Source organism: Oryx dammah, unplaced genomic scaffold (genome assembly GCF_014754425.2).
Source record: "Oryx dammah isolate SB20612 unplaced genomic scaffold, SCBI_Odam_1.1 HiC_scaffold_21, whole genome shotgun sequence".
In the NCBI taxonomy this organism is placed as follows: Eukaryota; Metazoa; Chordata; class Mammalia; order Artiodactyla; family Bovidae; genus Oryx; species Oryx dammah.
Genome location: NW_024070205.1, coordinates 10,547,732 through 10,570,400, shown reverse-complemented (window position 1 = coordinate 10,570,400; position 22,669 = coordinate 10,547,732). Strand labels below are relative to the sequence as shown.

At 41.9% G+C, this 22,669-nt stretch overlaps 1 protein-coding gene across 4 annotated transcripts in view; it reads right to left on the bottom strand.

Annotated features, from left to right (window-relative positions):
- Positions 1 to 13,537: 13,537 nt before the first annotated feature.
- RPS6KC1 (ribosomal protein S6 kinase C1) overlaps positions 13,538 to 22,669 on the bottom strand; it is a 208,102-nt gene continuing 198,970 nt past the window's right edge. For all 4 annotated transcript variants that reach the window (XM_040263157.1, XM_040263158.1, XM_040263160.1 and 1 more), the window contains one exon: positions 13,538 to 14,466. In XM_040263157.1, the coding sequence (XP_040119091.1) occupies positions 14,356 to 14,466 (111 nt within the window). In that variant the 3' untranslated portion in view covers positions 13,538 to 14,355. The remainder of the gene's footprint in view (positions 14,467 to 22,669) is intronic.

Below are 22,669 nucleotides of genomic sequence, written 5' to 3'. Positions count from 1 at the left end.
GAACTAGATGTTTTTCTGGAACTCTCTTGCTTTTTCCATGATCCAGTGGATGTTGGCAATTTGATCTCTGGTTCCTCTGCCTTTTCTAAATTAGCACGGTCCCAAAATGGGATACTTTAGTATACATTGAACAAAAATAAAAAGATAAGATCTTTGTATAAGGAAAACTATAACATTCTTTTGAACAAAATCAAAGAACTAAATAAATGGATAGTTTATGATATTTCATGGATAGGAAGGCTAAATATTGTCAAGATGTCAGTTCTTTCCACTTTGATCTATAGGTTCAGTGCAATTACAATCAGAATCTCAGCAAGTTATTTTGCGGATATCAACAAACCCTTTCTCAAGTTTACATGGAAAGGCAAAAGACTCAAAATAGCCAACACAATATTGAAGGACAAAGTTAGATACTGACACTAACCAATTCAAAGATTCACCATAAAGCTATGGTAAACAAAAAGCATGGGGGAAAAAACAGAAAGTGTGATATTGGTGAAAGAATGGACAAATAGGTTATTGAACAAAGTAGAGACCCCAGAAGTAGAACCACAGACAAAGCAATACAAATAAATATTTTCAACAAATGGTGCTGGAACAACTGAACATGCAAAAAAATGAATCTAAACACAGACCTTACATCCTTCACAAAAATTAACTCAAAATGGAATGACAGGCCTAAAGATAAAACCAAAAAACCATAAAATTCTTGACTATAACACAGAAAAAAAAACCCTAGATGAATTTAGGTATGGCAATGCCTTTTTGATACCAGACCAAAAGCATGTTCCATGAAAGAAGTAATTATAAGCCTAAGACTTTGTTAAAATTTCAAATTTCTGCTCTGCAAAAGACAATGTCAAGAGAATAAGAAGACAAGTCACAGACTAGGAGAAAATATTTACAAAGTACATATCTGATAAAGGACTCTTCTCCAAAATATTCAAAGAACTCTTAAACTCAACAATAAGAAAATGAGAAACCCAAGGTTGAAAATGGGCCAAAAACCTTAACAGGCAACTCACTAGAGAAAATATACAGATGGCAAATAAGCATATGAAAAGATGCCCCACATCATGTGTCACTGGGGACATGCAAATTAAAACAATAAGATACTACCACACACGTATTAGAATGGCCAAAATCTGCAACACTGACAATATCAAATGATGTCGAGGATATAAAGCAACAGAAACTTTCATTCATTGCTGGTGGCAGCAGAAAATGGTATAGCCACTTTGGGAGACCATCTGACAGGTTTTAAACCCAATGAAACATACTTTTACCATACAGTCCAGCAATCATTCTCATTAGTATTTATTTAAATGAGTTGAAACTTACATCCACACAAAAATCTACATATGGATATTGATAGCAACTTTATTCATGATGGCCCAACCATCTTAGAAGCAATCAAGGTGTCCTTCATCAGATGAATGTATAAATAAATTAGAGTACATTCAGATAATGGAAAATTATTTAGCATTAAAAAGAAGTATAAAGTGTTAGTCACTCAGTCATGTCCGACTCTTTGCAACCCCATGGACTGTATGGACTGTAGCCCACCAGGCTCCTCTGTCCATGGCGTTCTCCAGGCAAGAATACTGGAGTGGGTTAGCATTTCCTTCTCCAGGGATTAAAAAGAAATCAGTTGTCAAATCATGAAGACACGGAGGAAACTTAAAAGCATATTACTAAGTGAAAGAAGCCAATCTGAAGGTTGGCATCACATATGATTCCATCTATGACATTCTAGAAAAAGGAAAACTATGGAGACAGTAAAATCTTCAGTGGTTATCAGAAGTCAGGAGTCGGAGGAGGTAAGGAGGGATAAATAGGCAGTTGACAGAGTATTTGGGGGGCAGTGAAAATACTGTTTATGCCATAATGATGAATACACATTATTATACATTTGTCAAAACCCATAGAAAGTGCAGCACCAAGCGTGAACCATAATGTTAATTTGGACTTTGAGTGGTAAGTGAAAAGAAAGTGAAAGTGAAGTCGCTCAGTCATGTCCCGTGGACTGTAGCCTACTCTTCCACCGTCCATGGGATTCTCCAGGCAAGAATACTGGAGTGGGTTGCCATTTCCTTCTCCAGGGGATCTTCGCGACCCAGGAATCGAACCCAGGACTCCTACACAGGAGGCAGATGCTTTAACCTCTGAGCTACCAGGCAAACGACATGATGTGCCAAACTACCCCCATCAGTTGTAACAAATGTATCAGTCAGTCTAGTGGGGGGTGTTCACAGTGGTGGAGGCTATGTACATGTGGGGCAAAGGGCATTAGGGAATTTTTAACTTCCCCTCAATTTTGCTATGAACCTGAAAGTGCTCTAAAATATTTTAATTTTTTAAATTAGTTTTTCATTTTCATTTTATATTTCTCTTGAGTTATTATCTGCCATGTTTATGCACTCTTTTGGGCCTCCTACTTTAGTCTTCATTCCTGAAATAGGTGTTTTGTTTGTTTGTTTTACCTCTAAGTCTTTCCTGAGTTGTCACCTCATTTCTGAGTTTTCTACTTAACGATTTCTGTCATTCTTTCATGTCATATAATTTTCTTAATATCTCTCAGTTCGTTTTGAAATTGTAAATTTTCATCTGTTTTGTGAGAATGTCTTTCCCGAATGCTCTCATTGTCTCTAAGGACTTTATTCTAGTCCAAATTCTCTTTATTCGTATAATAACTTTGTATGGGACTTGATTGTTTTCTGTTGTGTATTTTTATGTGAAATTAGTTTTCCTAAACTAAGAGAATGAAGCAGGTTAAACTTTCAAAGGCTCTAACTTCACAGAGCTCCTTCTGTTGTTTTTGTTAAGGTTTTTTTATTTTCTTTTTTAAGTATGGCATCTCGCTTTCTGCAGTTTTCTCGCTGCTCTTCCTTTCCTTTAAACTGGACCTGTCTCTTGTCCCTACTCTGCTGTTTTGATTCCATTCCCAGCCATTTCTCCTCATTGTCGGGTCCTGGACTAGAAGGCGGCTCCGGCAGGTCAATTTTGAAAGTTCAAGGAACCTGCCCCTTTAATCTCTTGTACTGAAAGCTCTCTGCACTTACCGGGTGTTTAAGCAGACGAAACACCTTCACCTTTGGCTGCCATTCTCAACTTGGTCCACTGAGTTTCCCAGTGAGTACCAGCTGGCTAGCTAGCAATCGCCTGTTCCCTGGTCCAGTCAGAAGCTAGACTTTTGCTTCTTTTTGTTTCCCACACGAGTCTGCTTATCACGTGAGTCTTGTGGTTCTTGGTATTTTGCCCCCAGCTGCTTGCATTCTGGGTACCAGGTATCTTGTTACCTAGTTTTATTGTAAATGTCACCCATGAATTTTTGACTTCGCTAATCTAATTGCACTGTTATGTTTTTACATGGGATTATGAGAGCAGTATGCTATTGCCATCATTACCACCAACTTGCCAGGATTATCACCATCTTCTAATTCCAGCTAATTTTTGCTTTGTACTTCCTCGATTCCTTCCTTCAGCCTGTCACAGGAAGAACTTGGCTTCAGCTTGTATTAGAGAGAGAGAGTGTGTGTGTATGTGTGTGTGTTGAGCTGAGATGTATGAAGACAGGGTCATGAATGAGTTGAGGTTGCTGCTAATTGGGGGCACAATTGCAAAAAGTTAAAGACACAGTCCCTGCCCTTAAGTGTTTATCACCTAAGAATCTAACACACACTTGCTTAGTGAAACAGAAGTATAGCTACCTGGTTTTCAATCACAGCTCTTAGCTTGCCATGCCAAATGGGGGAAGGTAACTCCTAGGGACTTTAGCTCCTCCCTTTGTAAAACACAGCGCGTATCACCACCCTGTTCAGTTGTGTAGGTTGTAGGGGAAGAAATGAAATAACAGAAGCATATATGATCTGGTCATCAATGGCCTACGTCCTGGGGGCTGGGGGGCAGCGACTGTGCTGTTCTTCATCCTTGACTCTGCCCTTCAGGGCCTCACAGGGTGCTTGACACATTCTGAGTACTCAGTGCTGGCATCTTGAAAAAAAATACTAACAGCCCTATTATGGAATTATTAAAGAGTTCCTTGGCCACATCAGCGATAACAAAAGTTAATCAGCCCGTGTTTGGGACTCGAGAGGGTAGCCTCCAGAAGGACCCTTCACATGGAAGAAATGGCCTTCACTCCAAAAGTCAAGCGTCAGAAGACAGGGAAGAGCTGAGTTTTTAAAATGCATGCTTTATTATTCAGCCTTCAGCAGAAATGTCACCTTTCTAAAGCAAGCTGTTATCATGCACTCACCGTGCCAAACAGGCGCCTCTGAGGAGCAGGATTTTATCTCAACATTTTTAGTGATTTGTGTTTCTCTTTCAAGGAGCTCCATGCCTTAAGGCTCCTGAAGCACTAACAGCACAAGAAGGTAAGGTTACAGGAGGGGCAGACTCCAACAACATGAAACAGGGATTTTTGCAAAACAGGTCTAGGATCGGCATCAAAGCTCTAGTCTGCAGCCGCCCTGCCCAATAATTCATGCCCTCGCCGCGCAGCTCATTGTTTTCTGGTGGGCTCCTTGGTCGACACCATATTCTCAAAGAAACTCCGTTTTGTGACAGGGCCCCCATTAGCAAGCTCAGCCACATGACAGGCCTCGAAGCAGCCAGCACAACTGCCGGCGACGCTTGCCAATAAGCCAGATGCTGCCACATATTGGCATCTGGGTCCTGGAATCGCAACCATGTTCTCAGTCTGGCTAGGGATTCTGACCCCAGCTACGGAAGGAGACAAAGGAAGGAAAGAAAGAGATGGAGCGCGGGGAGGGCGGGCAGGCTGTGGAAGAGTCTCTTGGTAATTTCCCTACCATGGATTTAGAGCCTCCACAACAAAAGACTCCTTGGAAAGCTGCTACCAACACTGCCACGGGCGGGAGAGGTAGAGATGGGGAGCATTCTAAACCCAGCAAGCTGCTTTGGCACCTGGGGAGTGGGGGTGGCTGATTCGAAAGGAGACAGCTGCAGCAGGCAGCCATGTTCTCTGGGCTCCGGGCACTGAGAGAGCCCACCGGATGGGGCTTCAATCTGCAGCTGGGGGACTGGGGGCAACACCAGGATGGCTATCACTTTCCACTTTCTGGGTGCCAAGACTGACCCACGCCAGCAAGGTCAAAGAAATGGCCAGGGCAAGATTCAGACCGGCCGTCTTCAGAGGATCCTTCCGATCCACAAAGGTGTGATTGGGGTGGGGGGGGGGGGCGGTTTGAGCAGAGGAACGGGGTGCAGGCAAAAAGAAGCCCTTTGCCTTCAACTGACTTTTGATGCTACAGTGTCACCAGGCCAAGTGAAGCTTCGGATCCTGCCGGAGTCCTATGAGGTGGAGGCATGGCCCAGGAGGGCTGGGCTGCATGAGGAAAGGTTAGGGTCCGAAACAAGAGGTGAGAAGAAAAAGGAGGCAGCGGTTCTTCTTTCTTAAAAATCCCCAATTGTACCCAGCACCCCCTTTTCCCCCATCATGTCCATCAAGAGGTGTTCAGGGCCCTAGGCTTGAAATACAAGTTGGAGGAGCAAGAGAATGAGAGTCGACACGTGGTAGAAAGAGCCCAGCTTCTACTGTCAGAAGACCGGGGAGACAGCCCCAGAGGACATCCGCCAGGGGGAGGGTTGCTCCTCTTGGGGCACACTGGCTGTTTTCTGCTCATCAGATACTGTATTCGGGAACTAGAATCGCTTGGTGGTGCTTCTGCTCCCAGTTTAGTGGTGAGGAGGAGGTGTTAGGGGGAACCTGTCCGCCAGAGCTTCCCTAGTGGCTCAGATGGTGAAGAATCTGCCTGCAACTCAGGTTCGATTCCTGGATCAGAAGAGCCCCTGGAGTAGGAAATGGCAACCCACTCCAGTGTTCTTGCCTGGAGAAGCCCATGGACAGAGGAGCCTGATGGGCCACAGTCCGTGGGGTTGCAAAGAGTCGGGCGTGACTGAATGACTAATGCTTTTCTTATCTACCAGTGAAAAAAATTCTTCAAAGCATGTTCTATCTATCAATGGTGCCTTAAGCAACAGTGTCGCTTTTGAAAAAGGCTAGCCCATTACTACTGAGACTGAGCCCGGCCACAGCAAGAGTGTAGGGACACATGAAGCAGCTGCCAACATTGAAATACCACCGCCTGAAAACACGAAATTATCTAAACATCTGGCAGATGCATGCACATGGTCAACATATAAATTCGTCAAGACATACTTTATTATATATACTTTATCTCACCTAATAACCTTGATACCTTATAAACAACAGGAGCCTTCCCCTTTACACCCCCCTCCACCTACACACACACACACACACACACACACACACACAGCCTTCAGGGAACAGCTAATGTATTTCTCTTTACTCCTGGGAAGCTTGGTGCCCCTTTTCAAAAGGCAAAACCAAGCCTACAGAGAGAATGTCCTCAGCTGAGTCTCTCGGTTCTGGAGAACACTGAGCACCTCTGCAACCCCCCCCCCCAAAGTTGGCCGGGAACTTTCTGGTGTCTTCCTCAATCTTGGTTTAGATTCTTTACACTGAGATTTTGAACAACGCAGGGTCTAAATACTAAATTTCCACTGTGGCTCTGCTCAAGAATAAGCAAATAGTCCAACAACATACAGCAAGTAATCAAAAGAATTGCAATGATAATGTTTATTCTGTTAAGTGGATGAGTTATTTGAATCCAGAGAACTGTGACAGAAGGGGCTGAGTCTCTGAGGGGACCAGATCACAACCCACCACGCACGCCTCCTCTGCCCCTGCCTCTAATGTTTCCTTCATCCAGTTGGCTCTTCCCCTTGACTTTTCCCTTCCCCCTTGTCCTTATCTATCTTCTGCTGTCACCTGTTCCCATTGATGCAAACACTCCTTGGGCCAGCCTCCTGGGAAATAAGCTAAGTGCTGGGAAATGTCTTCAAACTCAAAACACACACCACAGGGAAGGATGTTGGTGTTGATGCAAAGCACAGGCGATAAACTGACAATGAACTAAGCCAGTGGTTCTCAAACTTCATTGTGCATGAGAATCACCTTGAAGGGTTTGTTAAATAAAATCGATTGCTGCGATTTGGGATAGGGTTCGAGACTATGCATTTCTAACAAGTTCCCAGGTGATGCTAACATTGATGGTCTGGGGACCTCTTTTTTTTTCCATTTCCCTAAAATTTTCTTATTTGGGAGTAATTTCAAATTTAAACTCTCAAGAAGAGTAAAAATCTCACTGTTCCCTTGACTCAGATTGGGATCCCTTTTTGAGGACCCCTAAGCTAAGCTATGTCTGAAGAGCAAACAATCCCCTGGCAGGACACACTAAAAACAGGAGTGGAGTGCTATCCACATAGAAAGCAGACCAACGCTTTAGCAGGTGGGACAAAGTGTCACAAAATGATGAGCGAAACTGAGGGCGGGCCCCGGGGGTTTTAAGCTCAGAACAGTGAACAGCATTGGCAACCAATGGGCGGAAGGATAGAAATTCCTGGTTTGTTTCCCTGGTTATTCCTTAGGGGTGATTTTCAGTTCAGTTCAGTCGCTCAGTAGTGTCCGACTCTTTGCAACCCCATGAATCGCAGGACGCCAGGCCTCCCTGTCCATTACCAACTCCTAGAGTTCACTCAAACTCACGTCCATCAAGTTGGTGATGCCATCCAGCCATCTCATCCTCTGTCGTCCCCTTCTCCTCCTGCCCCCAATCCCTCCCAGCATCAGAGTCTTTTCCAATGAGTCAACTCTTCGCATGAGGTGGCCAAAGTACTGGAGTTTCAGCTTTAGCATCATTCCTTCCAAAGAACACCCAGGACTGATCTCCTTTAGAATGGACTGGTTGGATCTCCTTGCAGTCTAAGGCACTCTCAAGAGTCTTCTCCAACACCACAGTTCAAAAGCATCAATTCTTCGGTGCTCAGCCTTCTTCACAGTCCAACTCTCACATCCATACATGACCACTGGAAAAACCATAGCCTTGACTAGACGGACCTTTGTTGGCAAAGTAATGTCTCTGCTTTTGAATGTGCTATCTAGGTTGGTCATAACTTTCCTTCCAAGGAGTAAGCGTCTTTTAATTTCATGGCTGCAGTCACCATCTGCAGTGATTTTGGAGCCCCAAAAAATAAAGTCTGACACTGTTTCCACTGTTTCCCCATCTATTTCCCATGAAGTGATGGGACCAGATGCCATGATCTTAGTTTTCTGAATGTTCAAACTACAAATCCGTACCTCCTAGGATAAACTGGCTTCGAAAGAAAAGCAAAGCAATCATTTGCTAGGGAAACTCTGTACCTGAGAGACACACACGGATGAGCGGACAGTCATGTACCCCTCTATTCTACTGCCTGAACTCAGGACTTTATCTCTTGCCTGGATGTCTGCAGTTAACACCTAACTGATCTCTTGACCTCTTATCACCCTCTCTCCAATTTATCCTCCATTCTAACCCTGAAGTTACCTTTTTAACAGAAGACTGCAATAATGTCATCTCTCTGAAGCCCCCTACCACTTAAGAGAAGGAAGTCCAAATGTCTCTAGGTGGCATTTAACCTGGCCCCAACCTACCTTTCAAAAGCATATGTCTACACACCAGCCCCAAGAGAATAGGCACAGTTTCACCTTTTCCTAGCTCCAGGCCTTTGTACACAACTGTTTTTTGTTCCCCTGGAGATTTTCCTTCTTCCCAAACAAAATCTTGAAAAAGAGAAGTCCTTATGTTTAAAAATACTATTCAAGGGTCAAGGTTCCATTCCAATATAGGCAGCCTTCCTGCAGTTGCTGTGATCTCGCCTTTGTAGGTTCACCATACTCTATTTGTACCTTCTAACACTAACACGTCCTGCCCTACTTATTATTTATGCTTTCTTCCCCCTGAGTTTCATAAGGTCCTTGAAGACAAGTACCATGTCTTTTGTTCAATGACGAGAGAAGGCCACAGGAGGCATGGTGGGCAGATGAAGAGAAGATGAAGGGAGGAAGATGGAGAAGAATGAGGAAAGGCAAGCACAGGGAGGGGGCGTGTTCAGTTTTAGAGTTTTCTTAGACTTTTGCTCAAGACAGATCCTTCAAATAGGTAAAATACATTTTCCTTCCAGAACAACCAAGACTATAAAGTTGAACAGATTTTTGTTTTGCCAACACGTCACGTCTTTTTAAAATTTTTCCTACTTTCTATGTCACTATTGAGTCTGTCTATTCGATGTCACTATTTTATGTCTGTCTCCCATGGGATAAGGGCAACAACACATTGCAGCTGTTATTTTGGTTCGAATAACAAAACAGGTTGAAGTCTTTTTACATGTGTCAAATCCCCTTTGACATTTGCCTCTTTGGGTGGGGCTGGTCAAACCCCTACCTTGTGGTTTAGCTTTAGAAGGAATTTGATCAACATGCCCAGAAGAGTTACCTTTTTGATATGAACACTTTTTTGAGATTTACAAAAGCAGGACGCCAACGTCTCTAAGAGTGACCAGAAGTGGTTTTGCTGGCCATTCTTTCTTATTCATTGAGAGGTTTTCTTGCCCAAAGAAGTCAAAGCAGCTCTTTGCAGACACTCCTGGCCTCTTCCTTTACTGCAGACATACCAGCTGTCCTCTGCAAGAAAGCAGAGCTAGAACCAACTCTGGGTAAGTGAGTCACTTAATTCTTTCCAAAAGGTAGTTTAGCATCTCTTTTCCTGGAAGAAGAGGAATAGTTTCTGTTTCTGCCTAACTCTCGCTGGGGGAAGAACAAAGAATAGCACTTCAGCTCAAAAAAGCACACTCTATTGTTCCAGAAACCTGGGCCAACACACCTCATCAGCCCTGCTTCCACTCTCATAGAATGACACTCAAGTCACTTTCTCTCCTACACCTCCTCACATTTTCTCTGTCGCTATTTCTCCCTGTGCTAGACCCTTGGATCGAGGGAAGAAGTTACGTGGCATGGACAAAAGAGACAGGGCTCTGCCATCTGGGTACATAGCACCACTATTATAAATCTTCCTTAAAAAGGAAGCTTGTCCTCTGGTTTCCTAGTTACTGTTCTTTAGAGAGTAAGTGCTGCTGAATCATAAAAGCATGTAGTACGTTGCTTCCCGTTTCCCTGCTATGTTTACAGTCTTACTGAGAAATGACTGACTTCACAGCTTTTGCTATTTAGTAACCCTTCAACATGGACTTAATATGAAATCCTTAAAATGAGCTGAGTAGACACCAAATACTCGAAAGTCCAAATTACCTAGACTAGTAGAGGTTAATGTTCTGCATTAAATAGGAACAGAAGGTATCAATTTTGTACTCTGATTGTGCCTGCCCAAGAAGTGAGTCAAATAAGCATATGAAACATGATAGATGAGGGCAACAGGGGTAGGAAAACCACCAGAGTTGTGGAGAGGTCTAAGAAGTGAGCAAATGTAGGTGTGTCCTACTCCTTCCACCTCCATGCACATCTATCTAGACTTTCAATCTCCTTTTCCAGTGTAGAGCTGACAGAGAAACAGCCCTTTAATATTTCAATCTATTTTTAATTTTTATAGCCACATAACCACTAACCACTGTGCTACTGAGCAAATACATGGCAGTAACCCAAGTATCTGGGATTACTAAAAAGAGAATTACAAGCAAACAGTTAAGTACCAATTTAAGGTTTTCATTAACTTTGTATTTTTACAATGTTGGTTTACTCTGAAAAAGTCCACCATATACTTGTGACGCTTAGAACTCAACTATCTTTTCATTCTATAGGTAAGGGAACAGATCTAGAATATTGTTATTAAAGTTAAAAGGCTAGTTAGTCATAGAGATGGGACCAGATACCACCCTAAGACTTTCTATTATATTTCACAATCCTTAGAGAAAGAACTTGAAATACCAAGTTTCATTACCCAGAGCATTTAGATATACCAGAGGTTAAATCCACTACTCTTAAGAAGAAAGATGACCCATCTTATGCCTTGGCCTCTGCTATAAAGTAAAGTAATCCCTGTGTGTGCTAAGTTGCTTCAGTTAATGTCTGACTCTTTACGACCCCGTGGACGGTAGCCCACCAAGCTTTGCTGTCTATGGGCTTCTCCAGGCAAGAATACTGGAGTGGGTTGCCGTACCCTCCTCCAGGGGGTCTTTCCTGACCCAGGGATTGAAACCAAGTCTCTTACATCTTCTGCTTTGGCAGGAGGGTTTGCCACCTGGGAAGTAATCCCTAAGTGAATCCAATAAAGATGCTAGAAAAGGCTCACTGTGAGGCAAAGAAATTTTCCGTGCTACAATCAGGTATTTTTCTATTTAGAGTCATAAATTATGGGCAAGTAGAATTCAACTAAGGCATACATTATGTACAAGGTCCTAATATAGTGTTACCGGTCATAACATGAATATTATTTATAGATTTTATCTTTTTCATTACACGCATTACAGGAAAGCTATACTTAATCTTGGTTCACAATGATTCTGAAATAAGACAGGGTAGGAAAAGCCTGAGGGTCAAAACACAATAGGAATTATAGCTGGGCTGCTGTCTATGAGGTCACACAGAGTCGGACACGACTGAAGTGACTTGGCAGGAGCAGCAGCAGAAAGGCTTAAAATACAGGTTTAATCATGTTAACAAGAGGTCAGTAATTATAACAAGTAAATTGAAGACATACATGTCTCCCAAAAGTCTTAACTCATACCATTGTTAAAACAAACTGTTAAAATCACAGCATTCTTTGTTACTCTTCGGGACCTTAACTTACCCCTTCTGTGAAACAGAAATGGTAGATATTCATACCATGTCTGAATATAGGTGGCATTATGCCAAATTACTGGCAACCTGCTGGAAAAGCTCTTTTTAAAGAATGTAGTAAAGTAACAGTCAATGGCATTGGTAATTTCATACAAAAATATAAAATCAAATGAGAGTGAGGACTCAAACAGATGTCTGTACATCAATGTTGGGACACTGCTTACAACAGCCAGAAGGAAGAAATATCCAAATGTCCACAGACAGATGAATGGATAACAAAATGTGTATGTACATAGAATGGAATATTATTCAGCCTTAAAAAGGAACGGAACTCTGATATATGATACAGCATGGATGAACCTTGAAAACACTATATCAAGCAAAATAAATCAGACAAAAAAGAACAGATATTATATGATCCCACTTCTGTGAGAGACCTAGAAAATAAGATTCATGCAGAAAGTAGAACAGTGGTTACTAGGGGGTGGAGGGAGGAGGAATGGAAAGTTCTTGTTTAATGGGTTAAGAAATTCAGTTTTAGAAATTTAAAAGTTCTGAAATGCAGTGGTAATGGTTGGGGGAAAATGTGAATATACTTAATGGCATTGAATTGCATACTTTAAGGCAGTTAAAATGATAAATTTTATTATGTAAATTTTGATACAATAAAAAACTAATTGAGAAAAAATATATTAAAAAAATCAAATGAGAAACAGTAAATGGTAAGTTCTCTGATTTGGATTTTTCTAATACATGTCATCAAGTAAAAACAGACTTGGGTCCACCACCTCAAAGTCATTTACCCTGTGTGTTTATTACTCTATAATTCATCTCCACCATGATTATGAATGATGTATTTACATTAAGTACAAGTTCCAAACACAGAAATAGAGAAACTGAAGCAACGGATTTATGTCAACACAATTCCATCTGTTAACACTGTCCTTTGAACCCAGGGATGAAAGTCATGTGGTAGGGCTGGGAGCGTCACCTTGGCTGCTTTCGTGTCAAAGGGCACTTCTGGAAGGAAGCTCTGGAATGACCAACTCTGACTACTTGCAGACTTCCCACTAGTCCTACAGAGGAAGTCATTCTTGTGTCTCACCTGCATGAGTTCCTGTTTTGAGACCTGGGGGCTGGCGAGTTGAAATCCAGTTCCAGGGAGTGATGTCATCTCAACTGAGCTATGATCCTGGTGACCTGCTCCCCATCCTGGTGTTGTTGCAGCCCTTCAGCTGGGGTTCAGGTTATAAGGGGACCAAAAAGGAAAATGGGGCAGTAGGATAACAGAACAAGGAAAAATGCTTGCACATTTCCTTCGTTCCACTGAAGCATTTTCTGCTTCCATTTAATGTGATGGGCGGACCTGGCCAATGGCAGCTGGAAGCTGCATAGAGGCTCTTGAGGTGGCGATAGGCTCTGTCACAGATCTTGAAAATACAAAGAATTAAAACATACAGAAAACTTTCATTATGTTTGTGGCACCATTTGGAAACGGTGATTTATTCTTTCATCTTTGGATAAAGTTTAAAAAAACAGGCATTAACTTAAAAAGTTTGTATTCTGTTGTAAACACAGAATGACTACAGGAGCAATATTAGCAACGGAAAGAAAAAACAAACACAAATGTACAAATACTCACGTTCTTTTGACACAATGTCAAGTAGATGAGGAGGTCAAATCTAGAAATCCTGTAACAAAACAGGATTGCCATTCAATCCCACTGAGATGAGATCCTTTGGTTCTTGGGATACTCAGCCAAAAAACTAAAACACAGTCAAACACAGTAAGAAACAGAAATTGCTAACCTTTCAAAATGAAAGGAAGAGAGGTCTTTGAATAGAAAAAAAATTGTAAGCAATTAAAAGAAAGAGAGACTTCAATTTTTAGAGCATTTATTTTATATCATGATTCTTTAATTCTTATTAAGTTGATACAATTTGGGGAAATAAATACTCCCTTCCCTTTTTTGCTGCCTATGTATTAGTAGCAGTAGGAAGAATAGAATATGACAATAGGCAAAGGGTGTAGAAAGTGGAAAGATAGAGAGAGAGAGCTGAGAGCTCATATGAACCCTACTGTTAGCAATACCAACCAAGAAAGTACAGAGTTGACAACAGAAAGTGTTTTTTTCTTACATGGACTTCAGAAAGAATGACTATGGGACCACATTTGATAGAGATTAATCATATAGCATTGTGGTTGAGGTTCCCTATCAGACATGATGCGTATCTTCTTTTTTTCCTCACTTTTTAAGCTTCATAGATGACATTATGCGTGAAGCACTTTTAGTATATATATCTTGGTTAGCGAAAAGCACAGTCAGCTGCCATGTAAGGGTCGTTCTTTCAAGTAACACTTCATTCTACACTCGGAGCTTCGTCTCAGAGGAAGTTCTTAAAGGGCATTCCTCTTTTAGTTGGGTTTACAACTCACCTTCACCACTAAATGCAGATAAAATAAAGATCACACCTTGGTTTGTACATAACAGCCCCTTGCAAAGGTAGCCAATATCTTGTCCAGACAGTAACTGTAAAGGAATTGTTCTCTCTCAGGCCTTTTCTCTCCATTTCCTCTAAAGCTCTTCATCCTAATGCTTGGTGTCCCATGAGTGAGTGTGAAGCAGAGCTGCCTCCGTGCTAGAGATGCCTGTCGCAGAGAAGGCCAGAATGTGTGCAGAGAACCCTGCGTTCTGTTCATCTCATCAGTTCTGCCCAATCCACAGGGGTAAAAAATGGATGGGATTTGATATCTTCAACACCAGCAACTCCAGCACCAAGCCGCTCCACAGGATTGAACTGTAAGAGCTAAAAAGGAAGGATTTAAGTGAGTAGTGGTAATCTAACTAAAGAATCAAAGGAAAATAAAAACAGAATGAAAGGAAACTACTTCTAAATTCAACCTCAATAACAAATGGACTTGATGACAGCCAACTAACTATATTTCCTTGAAAAAGGGTTATGTCTGTAACACTACTCTAGCTATGGAGTGGTGGGGAATATATCTGAGTTTATGGCTTTTCAAATGATACCACTGTGAGTAACTCACTTTGTTACTATATACTATATAGCTATAGTATATCTAGTAGTATATATCTAGTATATCTATACTATTTATCTATACATATACTATACTATATATCTATATAGTATAGGATAGTTACACCTATCAATTTCCTACTCCAAAAGTATGTCATGACATTAGTTAGATACTGCACCAAATTCTGAGAGATCCAGCTACTTTCATGGTTAGAAAGTCTGAAAGGCACACTAAGTGTTTCAACCTCTAGTGAATTATATATGCCCCGGGACTAAACTTTATCTGAGGTCTGAATGTGTGTGTTAGCCACTTCAGTCATGTCCAACTCTTTGTGACCCTATGGGCTAGGGCCCATCAGGCTCCTCTGTCCACAGAATTTCCCAGGCAAGAATGCCCCCCTCCAGGGGATCTTCCCAACCCGGGAACAAACCTGCATCTGTTATCTCCTGCATTGGTGGGTGAGTTCTTAGCACTAGTGACGCCTGGGAAGCCCAAGGTCTGAATAAGCAAATTCATATTCCAAAATCGCTTTCTTTCAACGAGCTGACTCACATGGAACAATCTGATCCAATGAGGGAAATGTGTTTCAACTTCTTCACTAATAGGTCTAAAATAAGTTAATAATGTTATTTGCAACACGGTTTGTTAAGAGTGGGAAAATAAAAGTAGTCATACACAATAACAGATGACGCTGGTCATACTGAAAGAATGTGTTGCTTAAGACATTCATGTATCCTCACATTTTTGTGTTAACAATTTTACTGAGAGATAATTTATATAGCACAAAATTTATCTATTGCAAGCGTACAACCTAATGATTCTTAGCAAATTTGAAGAGCTGTGCAACTATCACCACAATCTAGTTTGAGATCACTTTGATCACCCTAAAAAGCTTCTTCATGTTGTCTGCAGTCAATCTACATTTCCATCCCCACCCCCAGGCAACCACTGATTTGCTTTCTATCTCTATAAACTTGCCCCTTCTGGATATTTCATATAAATGAAGTCATAAAACAGCTGCCTTCTTCCACTAAGATTAATGTCTGTGAGGTCCATCCGTGTGGTAGGTGTTGCAGAAGGTGTCAACAGTCTGTCCCTTTGGTTTCTGAAGAGCATTCCACTATTTGGATATAACTACTTGGGCTTCCCTGTAGCTTAGATGGTAAAGAATCTGCCTGCAATGCAGGAGACCCAGGTTTGATCCCCGGGTCAGGAAGATCCCCTGGAGTAAGGGCATGGCAACCCACTCCAGTATTCTTGCCTGGAGAATCCCATGGACAGAAGAGCCTGGTAGGCTAGAGTCCATGGGGTTGCAAAGAGTTGAACACGACTGAGCAACTAACACCACTACTACTATTTGCATATAACATATTTTGTGAATCTCTTCACCAGTTAATGGACATATGGACTTCCCAGGTTGTGGCTACAATTAATTGTATTGCTTTTAACATTTACATATATGACTTCCCGCAGACATGTATTTTCATTTCTTTTAAGGACATTCCTAGGAGTGGGAACAGTCAGTTGTGTGTTAAGTTTATGTTTAGCTTTTTAAGAAACTACCAAACTTTTCTAAAGTATCTGTACCATTTTACATTCCTGTCAGCAATGTATGAGAGTTTCAGTTTCTCTATATCCTCATCAACACTTGATACTATCTTCTTTATATAGTCCTTCTAGTGGGTATTAATGATATCTTATTTTGGCTTTAATTTATATTCCCTAATGACTAATAACCGTTGAGCTTCACAGTTGGGAGGATGTGGCTGGACGGCTCTGACTTACCTGTAGTGTTTGTGTTGGGTTTAGGGGACCGTGAAGAGCCTAGGGGGAGGTGAGGTGTGTTTGGAGCCTATAGGCTCTGAAGAAGATTTGTAAGAAGGGCGAGTCGCCCTTAGCCTCCTCCATCAGCCAGCCGAGAGACAGAGGTCATCGCAGAACCAACTTCCAGCCCTGGTACCACATCCGAGACAGGGGACTCTGAAGAATACACAAAGCTGCCAGCGTAGGCAGTGTAGCCAAAGTCTACCAGGTTCTGTTGCTTGGAGAGAATGAGCTCAATGACAGGGACAAAATGAACAACTTTCGCCAACTGATTTCTCAATATAAAGAAAAGAGATCTAAGACTTCTCCTGAAAATAGCAACACAGCTTGAACATCATGAAGTTCACGGTCCACGTATTGCTGAAGCCTGGCTTGGAGAATTTTGAGCATTACGTTAGAGGAGCTACCCCACGTCCGAGGTCAGGGGCAGCGGCCTAGAGTGCCAGGCTGCGATGGTGAGTTAAGGGCTAAGAGGAGCTACCCTGCGTCCGAGGTCAGGGGCGGCCGGGAGGAGCTACCCCGTGTCCGAGGTCAGGGGCGGCGGCCAGGAGGAGACACCCCGTGTCCGAGGTCAGTGGCAGCTGGGAGGAGCTACCTCGCGTCAGAGGTCAGTGGCGTCCGAGGCCAGGGGCAGCCAGGAGGAGCCACCCGGAGCCCAAGGCCAGGGGCGGCAGCTGGGAGGAGCCACCCACCAGCGGCCGGGTTGGCCTGGGAGGAGCTGTGGCTGCGCAGGCACAGGAAGGCCTAGAGGAGGTATCCCACGTTGAAGGTCAGGAATGGCGGCGGTAAGGAGACACCCCTCATCCAAGGTAAGGAGCAGCAGCTGTGCTCTGCTGGAGCAGCCGTGAAGAGATAACCCATGCCCAAGGTAAGAGAAACCCAAGTAAGATGGTAGGTGTTGCAAGAGGGCATCAGAGGGCAGCACTGAAATCATACTCACAGAAATCTAGTCAATCTAATCACACTAGGACCACAGCCTTGTCTAACTCAATGAAACCAAGCCATGCCTGCGGGGCAACCCAAGACGGGCGGGTCATGGTGGAGAGGTCTGACAGAATGTGGTCTACTGGAGAAGGGAATGGCAAGCCACTTCAGTATTCTTGCCTTGAGAACCCCATGAACAGTATGAAAAGGCAAAATGATAGGATACCAAAAGAGGAACTCCCCAGGTCATTAGGTGCCTAATATGCTACTGGAGATCAGTAGAGAAGTAACTCTAGAAAGAATGAAGGGATGGAGCCAAAACAAAAACAATACCCAGTTGTGCATGTGACTGGTGATAGAAGCAAGATCCGATGCTGTAAAGAGCAATATTGCATAGGAACCTGGAATGTCAGGTCCATGAATCAAGGCAAATTGGAAGTGGTCAAACAAGAGATGGCAAGGGTGAACGTCAACAATCTAGGAATCAGTGAACTAAAATGGACTGGAATGGGTGAATTTAACTCAGATGACCATTATATCTACCACTGCATGCAGGAATCCCTCAAAGAAATGGAGTAGCCATAATGGTCAACAAAAGAGTCCAAAATGCAGTACTTGGATGCAGTCTCAAAACGACAGAATGATCTCTGTTCGTCTCCAAGGCAAACTATTCAATATCACAGTAATCCAAGTCTATGCCCCAACCAGTAAAGCTGAAGTTGAACGGTTTTATGAAGACCTACAAGACCTTTTAGAACTAACACCCAAAAAAGATGTCCTTTTCATTAGAGGGGACTGGAATGCAAAAGTAGGAAGTCAAGAAACACCTGGAGTAACAGGCAAATTTGGCCTTGGAATGCGGAATGAAGCAGGGCAAAGACTAATAGAGTTTTGCCAAGATAATGCACTGGTCATAGCAAACACCCTCTTCCAACAACACAAGAGAAGACTCTACACATGGACATCACCAGATGGTCAACACCGAAATCAGATTGATTCTATTCTTTGCAGCCAAAGATGGATAAGCTCTATACAGTCAACAAAAACAAGACCAGGAGCTGACTGTGGCTCAGATCATGAACTACGTATTACCAAATTCAGACTCAAATTGAAGAAAGTAGGGAAAACCACTAGACCATTCAGGTATGACCTCAATCAAATCCCTTATGATTATACAGTGGAAGTGAGAAAAAGATTTAAGGGCCTAGATCTGATAAATAGAGTGCCTGATGAACTATGGAATGAGGTTTGTGACACTGTACAGGAGACTGGGATCAAGATCATCCCCATGGAAAAGAAATGCAAAAGAGCAAAATGGCTGTCTGGGGAGGCCTTACAAATAGCTGTGAAAAGGAGAGAGGCAAAAAGCAAAGGAGAAAAGGAAAGGAAAGATATAAGCATCTGAATGCAGAGTTCCAAAGAATAGCAAGAAGAGATAAGAAAGCCTTCTTCAGCGATCAATGCAAAGAAATCGAGGAAAAGAACAGAATGGGAAAGACTAGAGATCTCTTCAAGAAAATTAGAGATACCAAGGGAACATTTCATGCAAAGATGGGATCAATAAAGGACAGAAATGATATGGACCTAAGAGAAGTAGAAGATATTAAGAAGAGGTGGCAAGAATACACAGAAGAACTATACAAAAAAGATCTTCACGACCCAGATAATGATGATGATGTGATCACTAATCTAGAGCCAGACATCTTGGAATGTGAAGTCAAGTGGGCCTTAGAAAGCATCACTACAAACAAAGCTAGTGGAGGTGATGGAATTACAGTTGAGCTCTTTCAAATCCTGAAAGATGATGCTGTGAAAGTGCTGCACTCAATATGCCAGCAAATTTGGAAAACTCAGCAGTGGCCACAGGACTGGAAAAGGTCAGTTTTCATTCCAATCCCAAAGAAAGGCAATGCCAAAGAATGCTCAAACTACCGCACAATTGCACTCGTCTCACATGCTAGCAAAGTAATGCTCAAAATTCTCCAAGCTAGGCTTCAGCAATATGTGAACCATGAACTCCCTGATGTTCAAGCTGGTTTTAGAAAAGGCAGAGGAACCAGAGATCAAATTGCCAACATCCATGGATCATGGAAAAAGCAAGAGAGTTCCAGAAAAACATCTATTTCTGCTTTATTGACTATGCCAAAGCCTTTGACTGTGTGGATCACAATAAACTGTGGAAAATTCTGAAAGAGATGGGAATACCAGACCACCTAACCTGCCTCTTGAGAAATCTGTATGCAGGTCAGGAAGCAACAGTTAGAACTGGACATGGAACAACAGACTGGTTCCAAATAGGAAAAGGAGTATGTCAAGGCTGTATATCGTCACCCTGCTTATTTAACTTATGTGCAGAGTACATCATGAGAAACGCTGGACTGGAAGAAACACAAGCTGGAATCAAGATTGCTGGGAGAAATATCAATAACCTCAGATATGCAGATGACACCACCCTTATGGCAGAAAGTGAAGAGGAGCTAAAAAGCCTCTTGATGAAAGTGAAAGAGGAGAGTGAAAAAGTTGGCTTAAAGCTCAACATTCAGAAAATGAAGATCATGGCATCCGGTCCCATGACTTCATGGGAAATAGACGGGGAAACAGTGGAAACAGTGTCAGACTTTATTTTGGGGGGCTCCAAAATCACTGCAGATGGTGACTGCAGCCATGAAATTAAAAGACGCTTACTCCCTGGAAGAAAAGTTATGACCAACCTATGTAGCATATTCCAAAGCACAGACATTACTTTGCTGACTAAGGTCCGTCTACTCAAGGCTATGGTTTTTCCTGTGGTCATGTATGGATGTGAGAGTTGGACTGTGAAGAAGGCTGAGAGCCGGAAGAATTGATGCTTTTGAACTGAGGTGCTCGAGAAGACTCTTGAGAGTCCCTTGGACTGCAAGATCCAACCAGTCCATTCTGAAGGAGATCAACCCTGGGATTTCTTTGGAAGGAATGATGCTGAAGCTGAAACTCCAGTACTTTGGCCACCGAATGAAAAGAGTTGACTCATTGGAAACGACTCTGATGCTGGGAGGGATTGGGGGCAGGAGGAGAAATGGATGACCGAGGATGAGATGGCTGGATGGCATCACGGACTTGATGGACATGAGTCTGAGTGAACTCTGGGAGATGGTGATGGACAGGGAGGCCTGGCGTGCTGCGATTCATGGGGTCGCAAAGAGTCGAACATGATTGAGCGACTGAACTGAACTGAACTGAACTGAACTGAATGACTAATAATGCTGAGCATCTTTTCATATACTTATTAGCCATTTATATAGCCTCCCTGGATAATCTTTGATCATTTTTATACTGAGCTGTCTGCTTACTGAGTTAAAGGGTTTCTTTATACATTCTGAAAACACATCAGTTACTGGATGTGAATGTATTTCTCCCAGTCTGTGGCCTGTCTTTTCAATCTTTTACTGTTATCTTTTGAAGTGCAAATGTTTTTAATTTTAATGAAGCCCACTTTATCATTTTTTTCTTTTACAGATCATATTTTGGTGTCACATATAATAATTCTTTTCCTAACCCAAAGTCATGAAGATTTTCTATTTTTCCCTATGATTTTATAGTTTCAGCTCCACATATAGGTCTATGAGCTACTTTGAGTTAATTTTTGCATATAATATGAATTAAGAGTCTTAGTTCATTTTCATTTTAGCATGTTAATATTTTATTTTCCCAACACCATTTGTTGAAACAACTATTTTTCACCAAATTATCTTGGCATTTTTTATTGAAAAATCATGGGATACAGAGGGGTGTGAGAGGGGGGTTCAGGATGGGGGTACACATGTGCACCTATGGCTGATTCATGTCGATGTATGGCAAAAACCACTACAATATTGTAAAGTAATTATCCTCCGATTAAATAAATAAATTTTTTAAAGAAGAATAAGGAAAAAGAATATTTCAAAATGAGTATGGTTAACGCAGGAAGCCTAACATCCAACTAGTAGGTGTTCCAGGAAAAAGAAATACACGGAGGAGTGAAGAAACTGTCAAATAAATAATACTTTAAAAACTTTCCAGGACTGAAATAAACACATTTACAGATAAAAAAAACAAAACAGTCTACTACTCAGTTCCAGCCAAAGCCATACATCATCATAACAGAACAAATTTTTAGTATGAGTATTTCAGTAAAAAATTATCACTATAAATTTGTATTAAGCATTTTAAGTGCTGACTTTTAGTTGATAGTATAGTATACAATTTCTCATCTGCTATCAGCTGTTAGGTTATTTCTATAGTCTCTAGTCTGCACATACTCTGTACTAAATAAATGCTCAGTTCCAATTGAAAAAAAAAATTGTTTCAGATACTCTAGGTCCCTTGTCTTTTTTAAAAATTAATTTACTTATTTTAATTGGAGGCTAATGACTTTACAATATTGTAGTGGCTTTCCCCATACATCGACACAAATAGCCACGGGTGTACAGTGTCCCCCATCCTGAACCCCTCTCCCACCTCCCTCCCCATCCCATCCCTCAGGGTCATCCCAGTGCACCAGCCCTGAGTGCCCTGTCTCATGCATCGAATGTGGACTGGCAACCTATTTCACATATGGTAATATACATGTTTCAATGCTATTCTCTCAAACCATCCCACCCTCGCCTTCTCCCATAGAGTCCAAAAGTCTATTCTTTATCTCTGTGTCTCTTTTGCTATCTCACATTCAGGGTCATCATTACCATCTTTCTAAATTCCGTAAATATGCATTAATATACTGTATTGGTGTTTTTCTTTCTGACTTACTTCACTCTGTATAATAGGCTCCAGTTCATCCACCTCATTAGAACTGATTCAAATGCATTCTTTTTAATAGCTGAATAATATTCCATTGTGTATATGTACCACAACTTTCTTATTCATTCATCTGCCAATGGACATCTAGGTTGCTTCCATGTCCTGGCTATTGTAAACAGTGCTGCGATGAACATTGGGGTACACGTGTCTCTTTCAATTCTGCTTTCCTCGGTGTGTATGCCCAGCAGTGAGATTGCTGGGTCATATGGCAGCCCCTCCCTTTCCTTTTTAAAATACTCATTTCTGAAGTCAGCTAAACATTTCCCAATTTTGCTAATCTTTTCAAAGAACCAACTTGAGATTTAATTTGTCTCTTATTTTTATCTTCTAGCCAATGAAGATTTTCTCTTCACTGATTTCTGCTTTCTTTCTTCTGCTTGTTTTGGATTTATTTTGCTTTTTATAGTT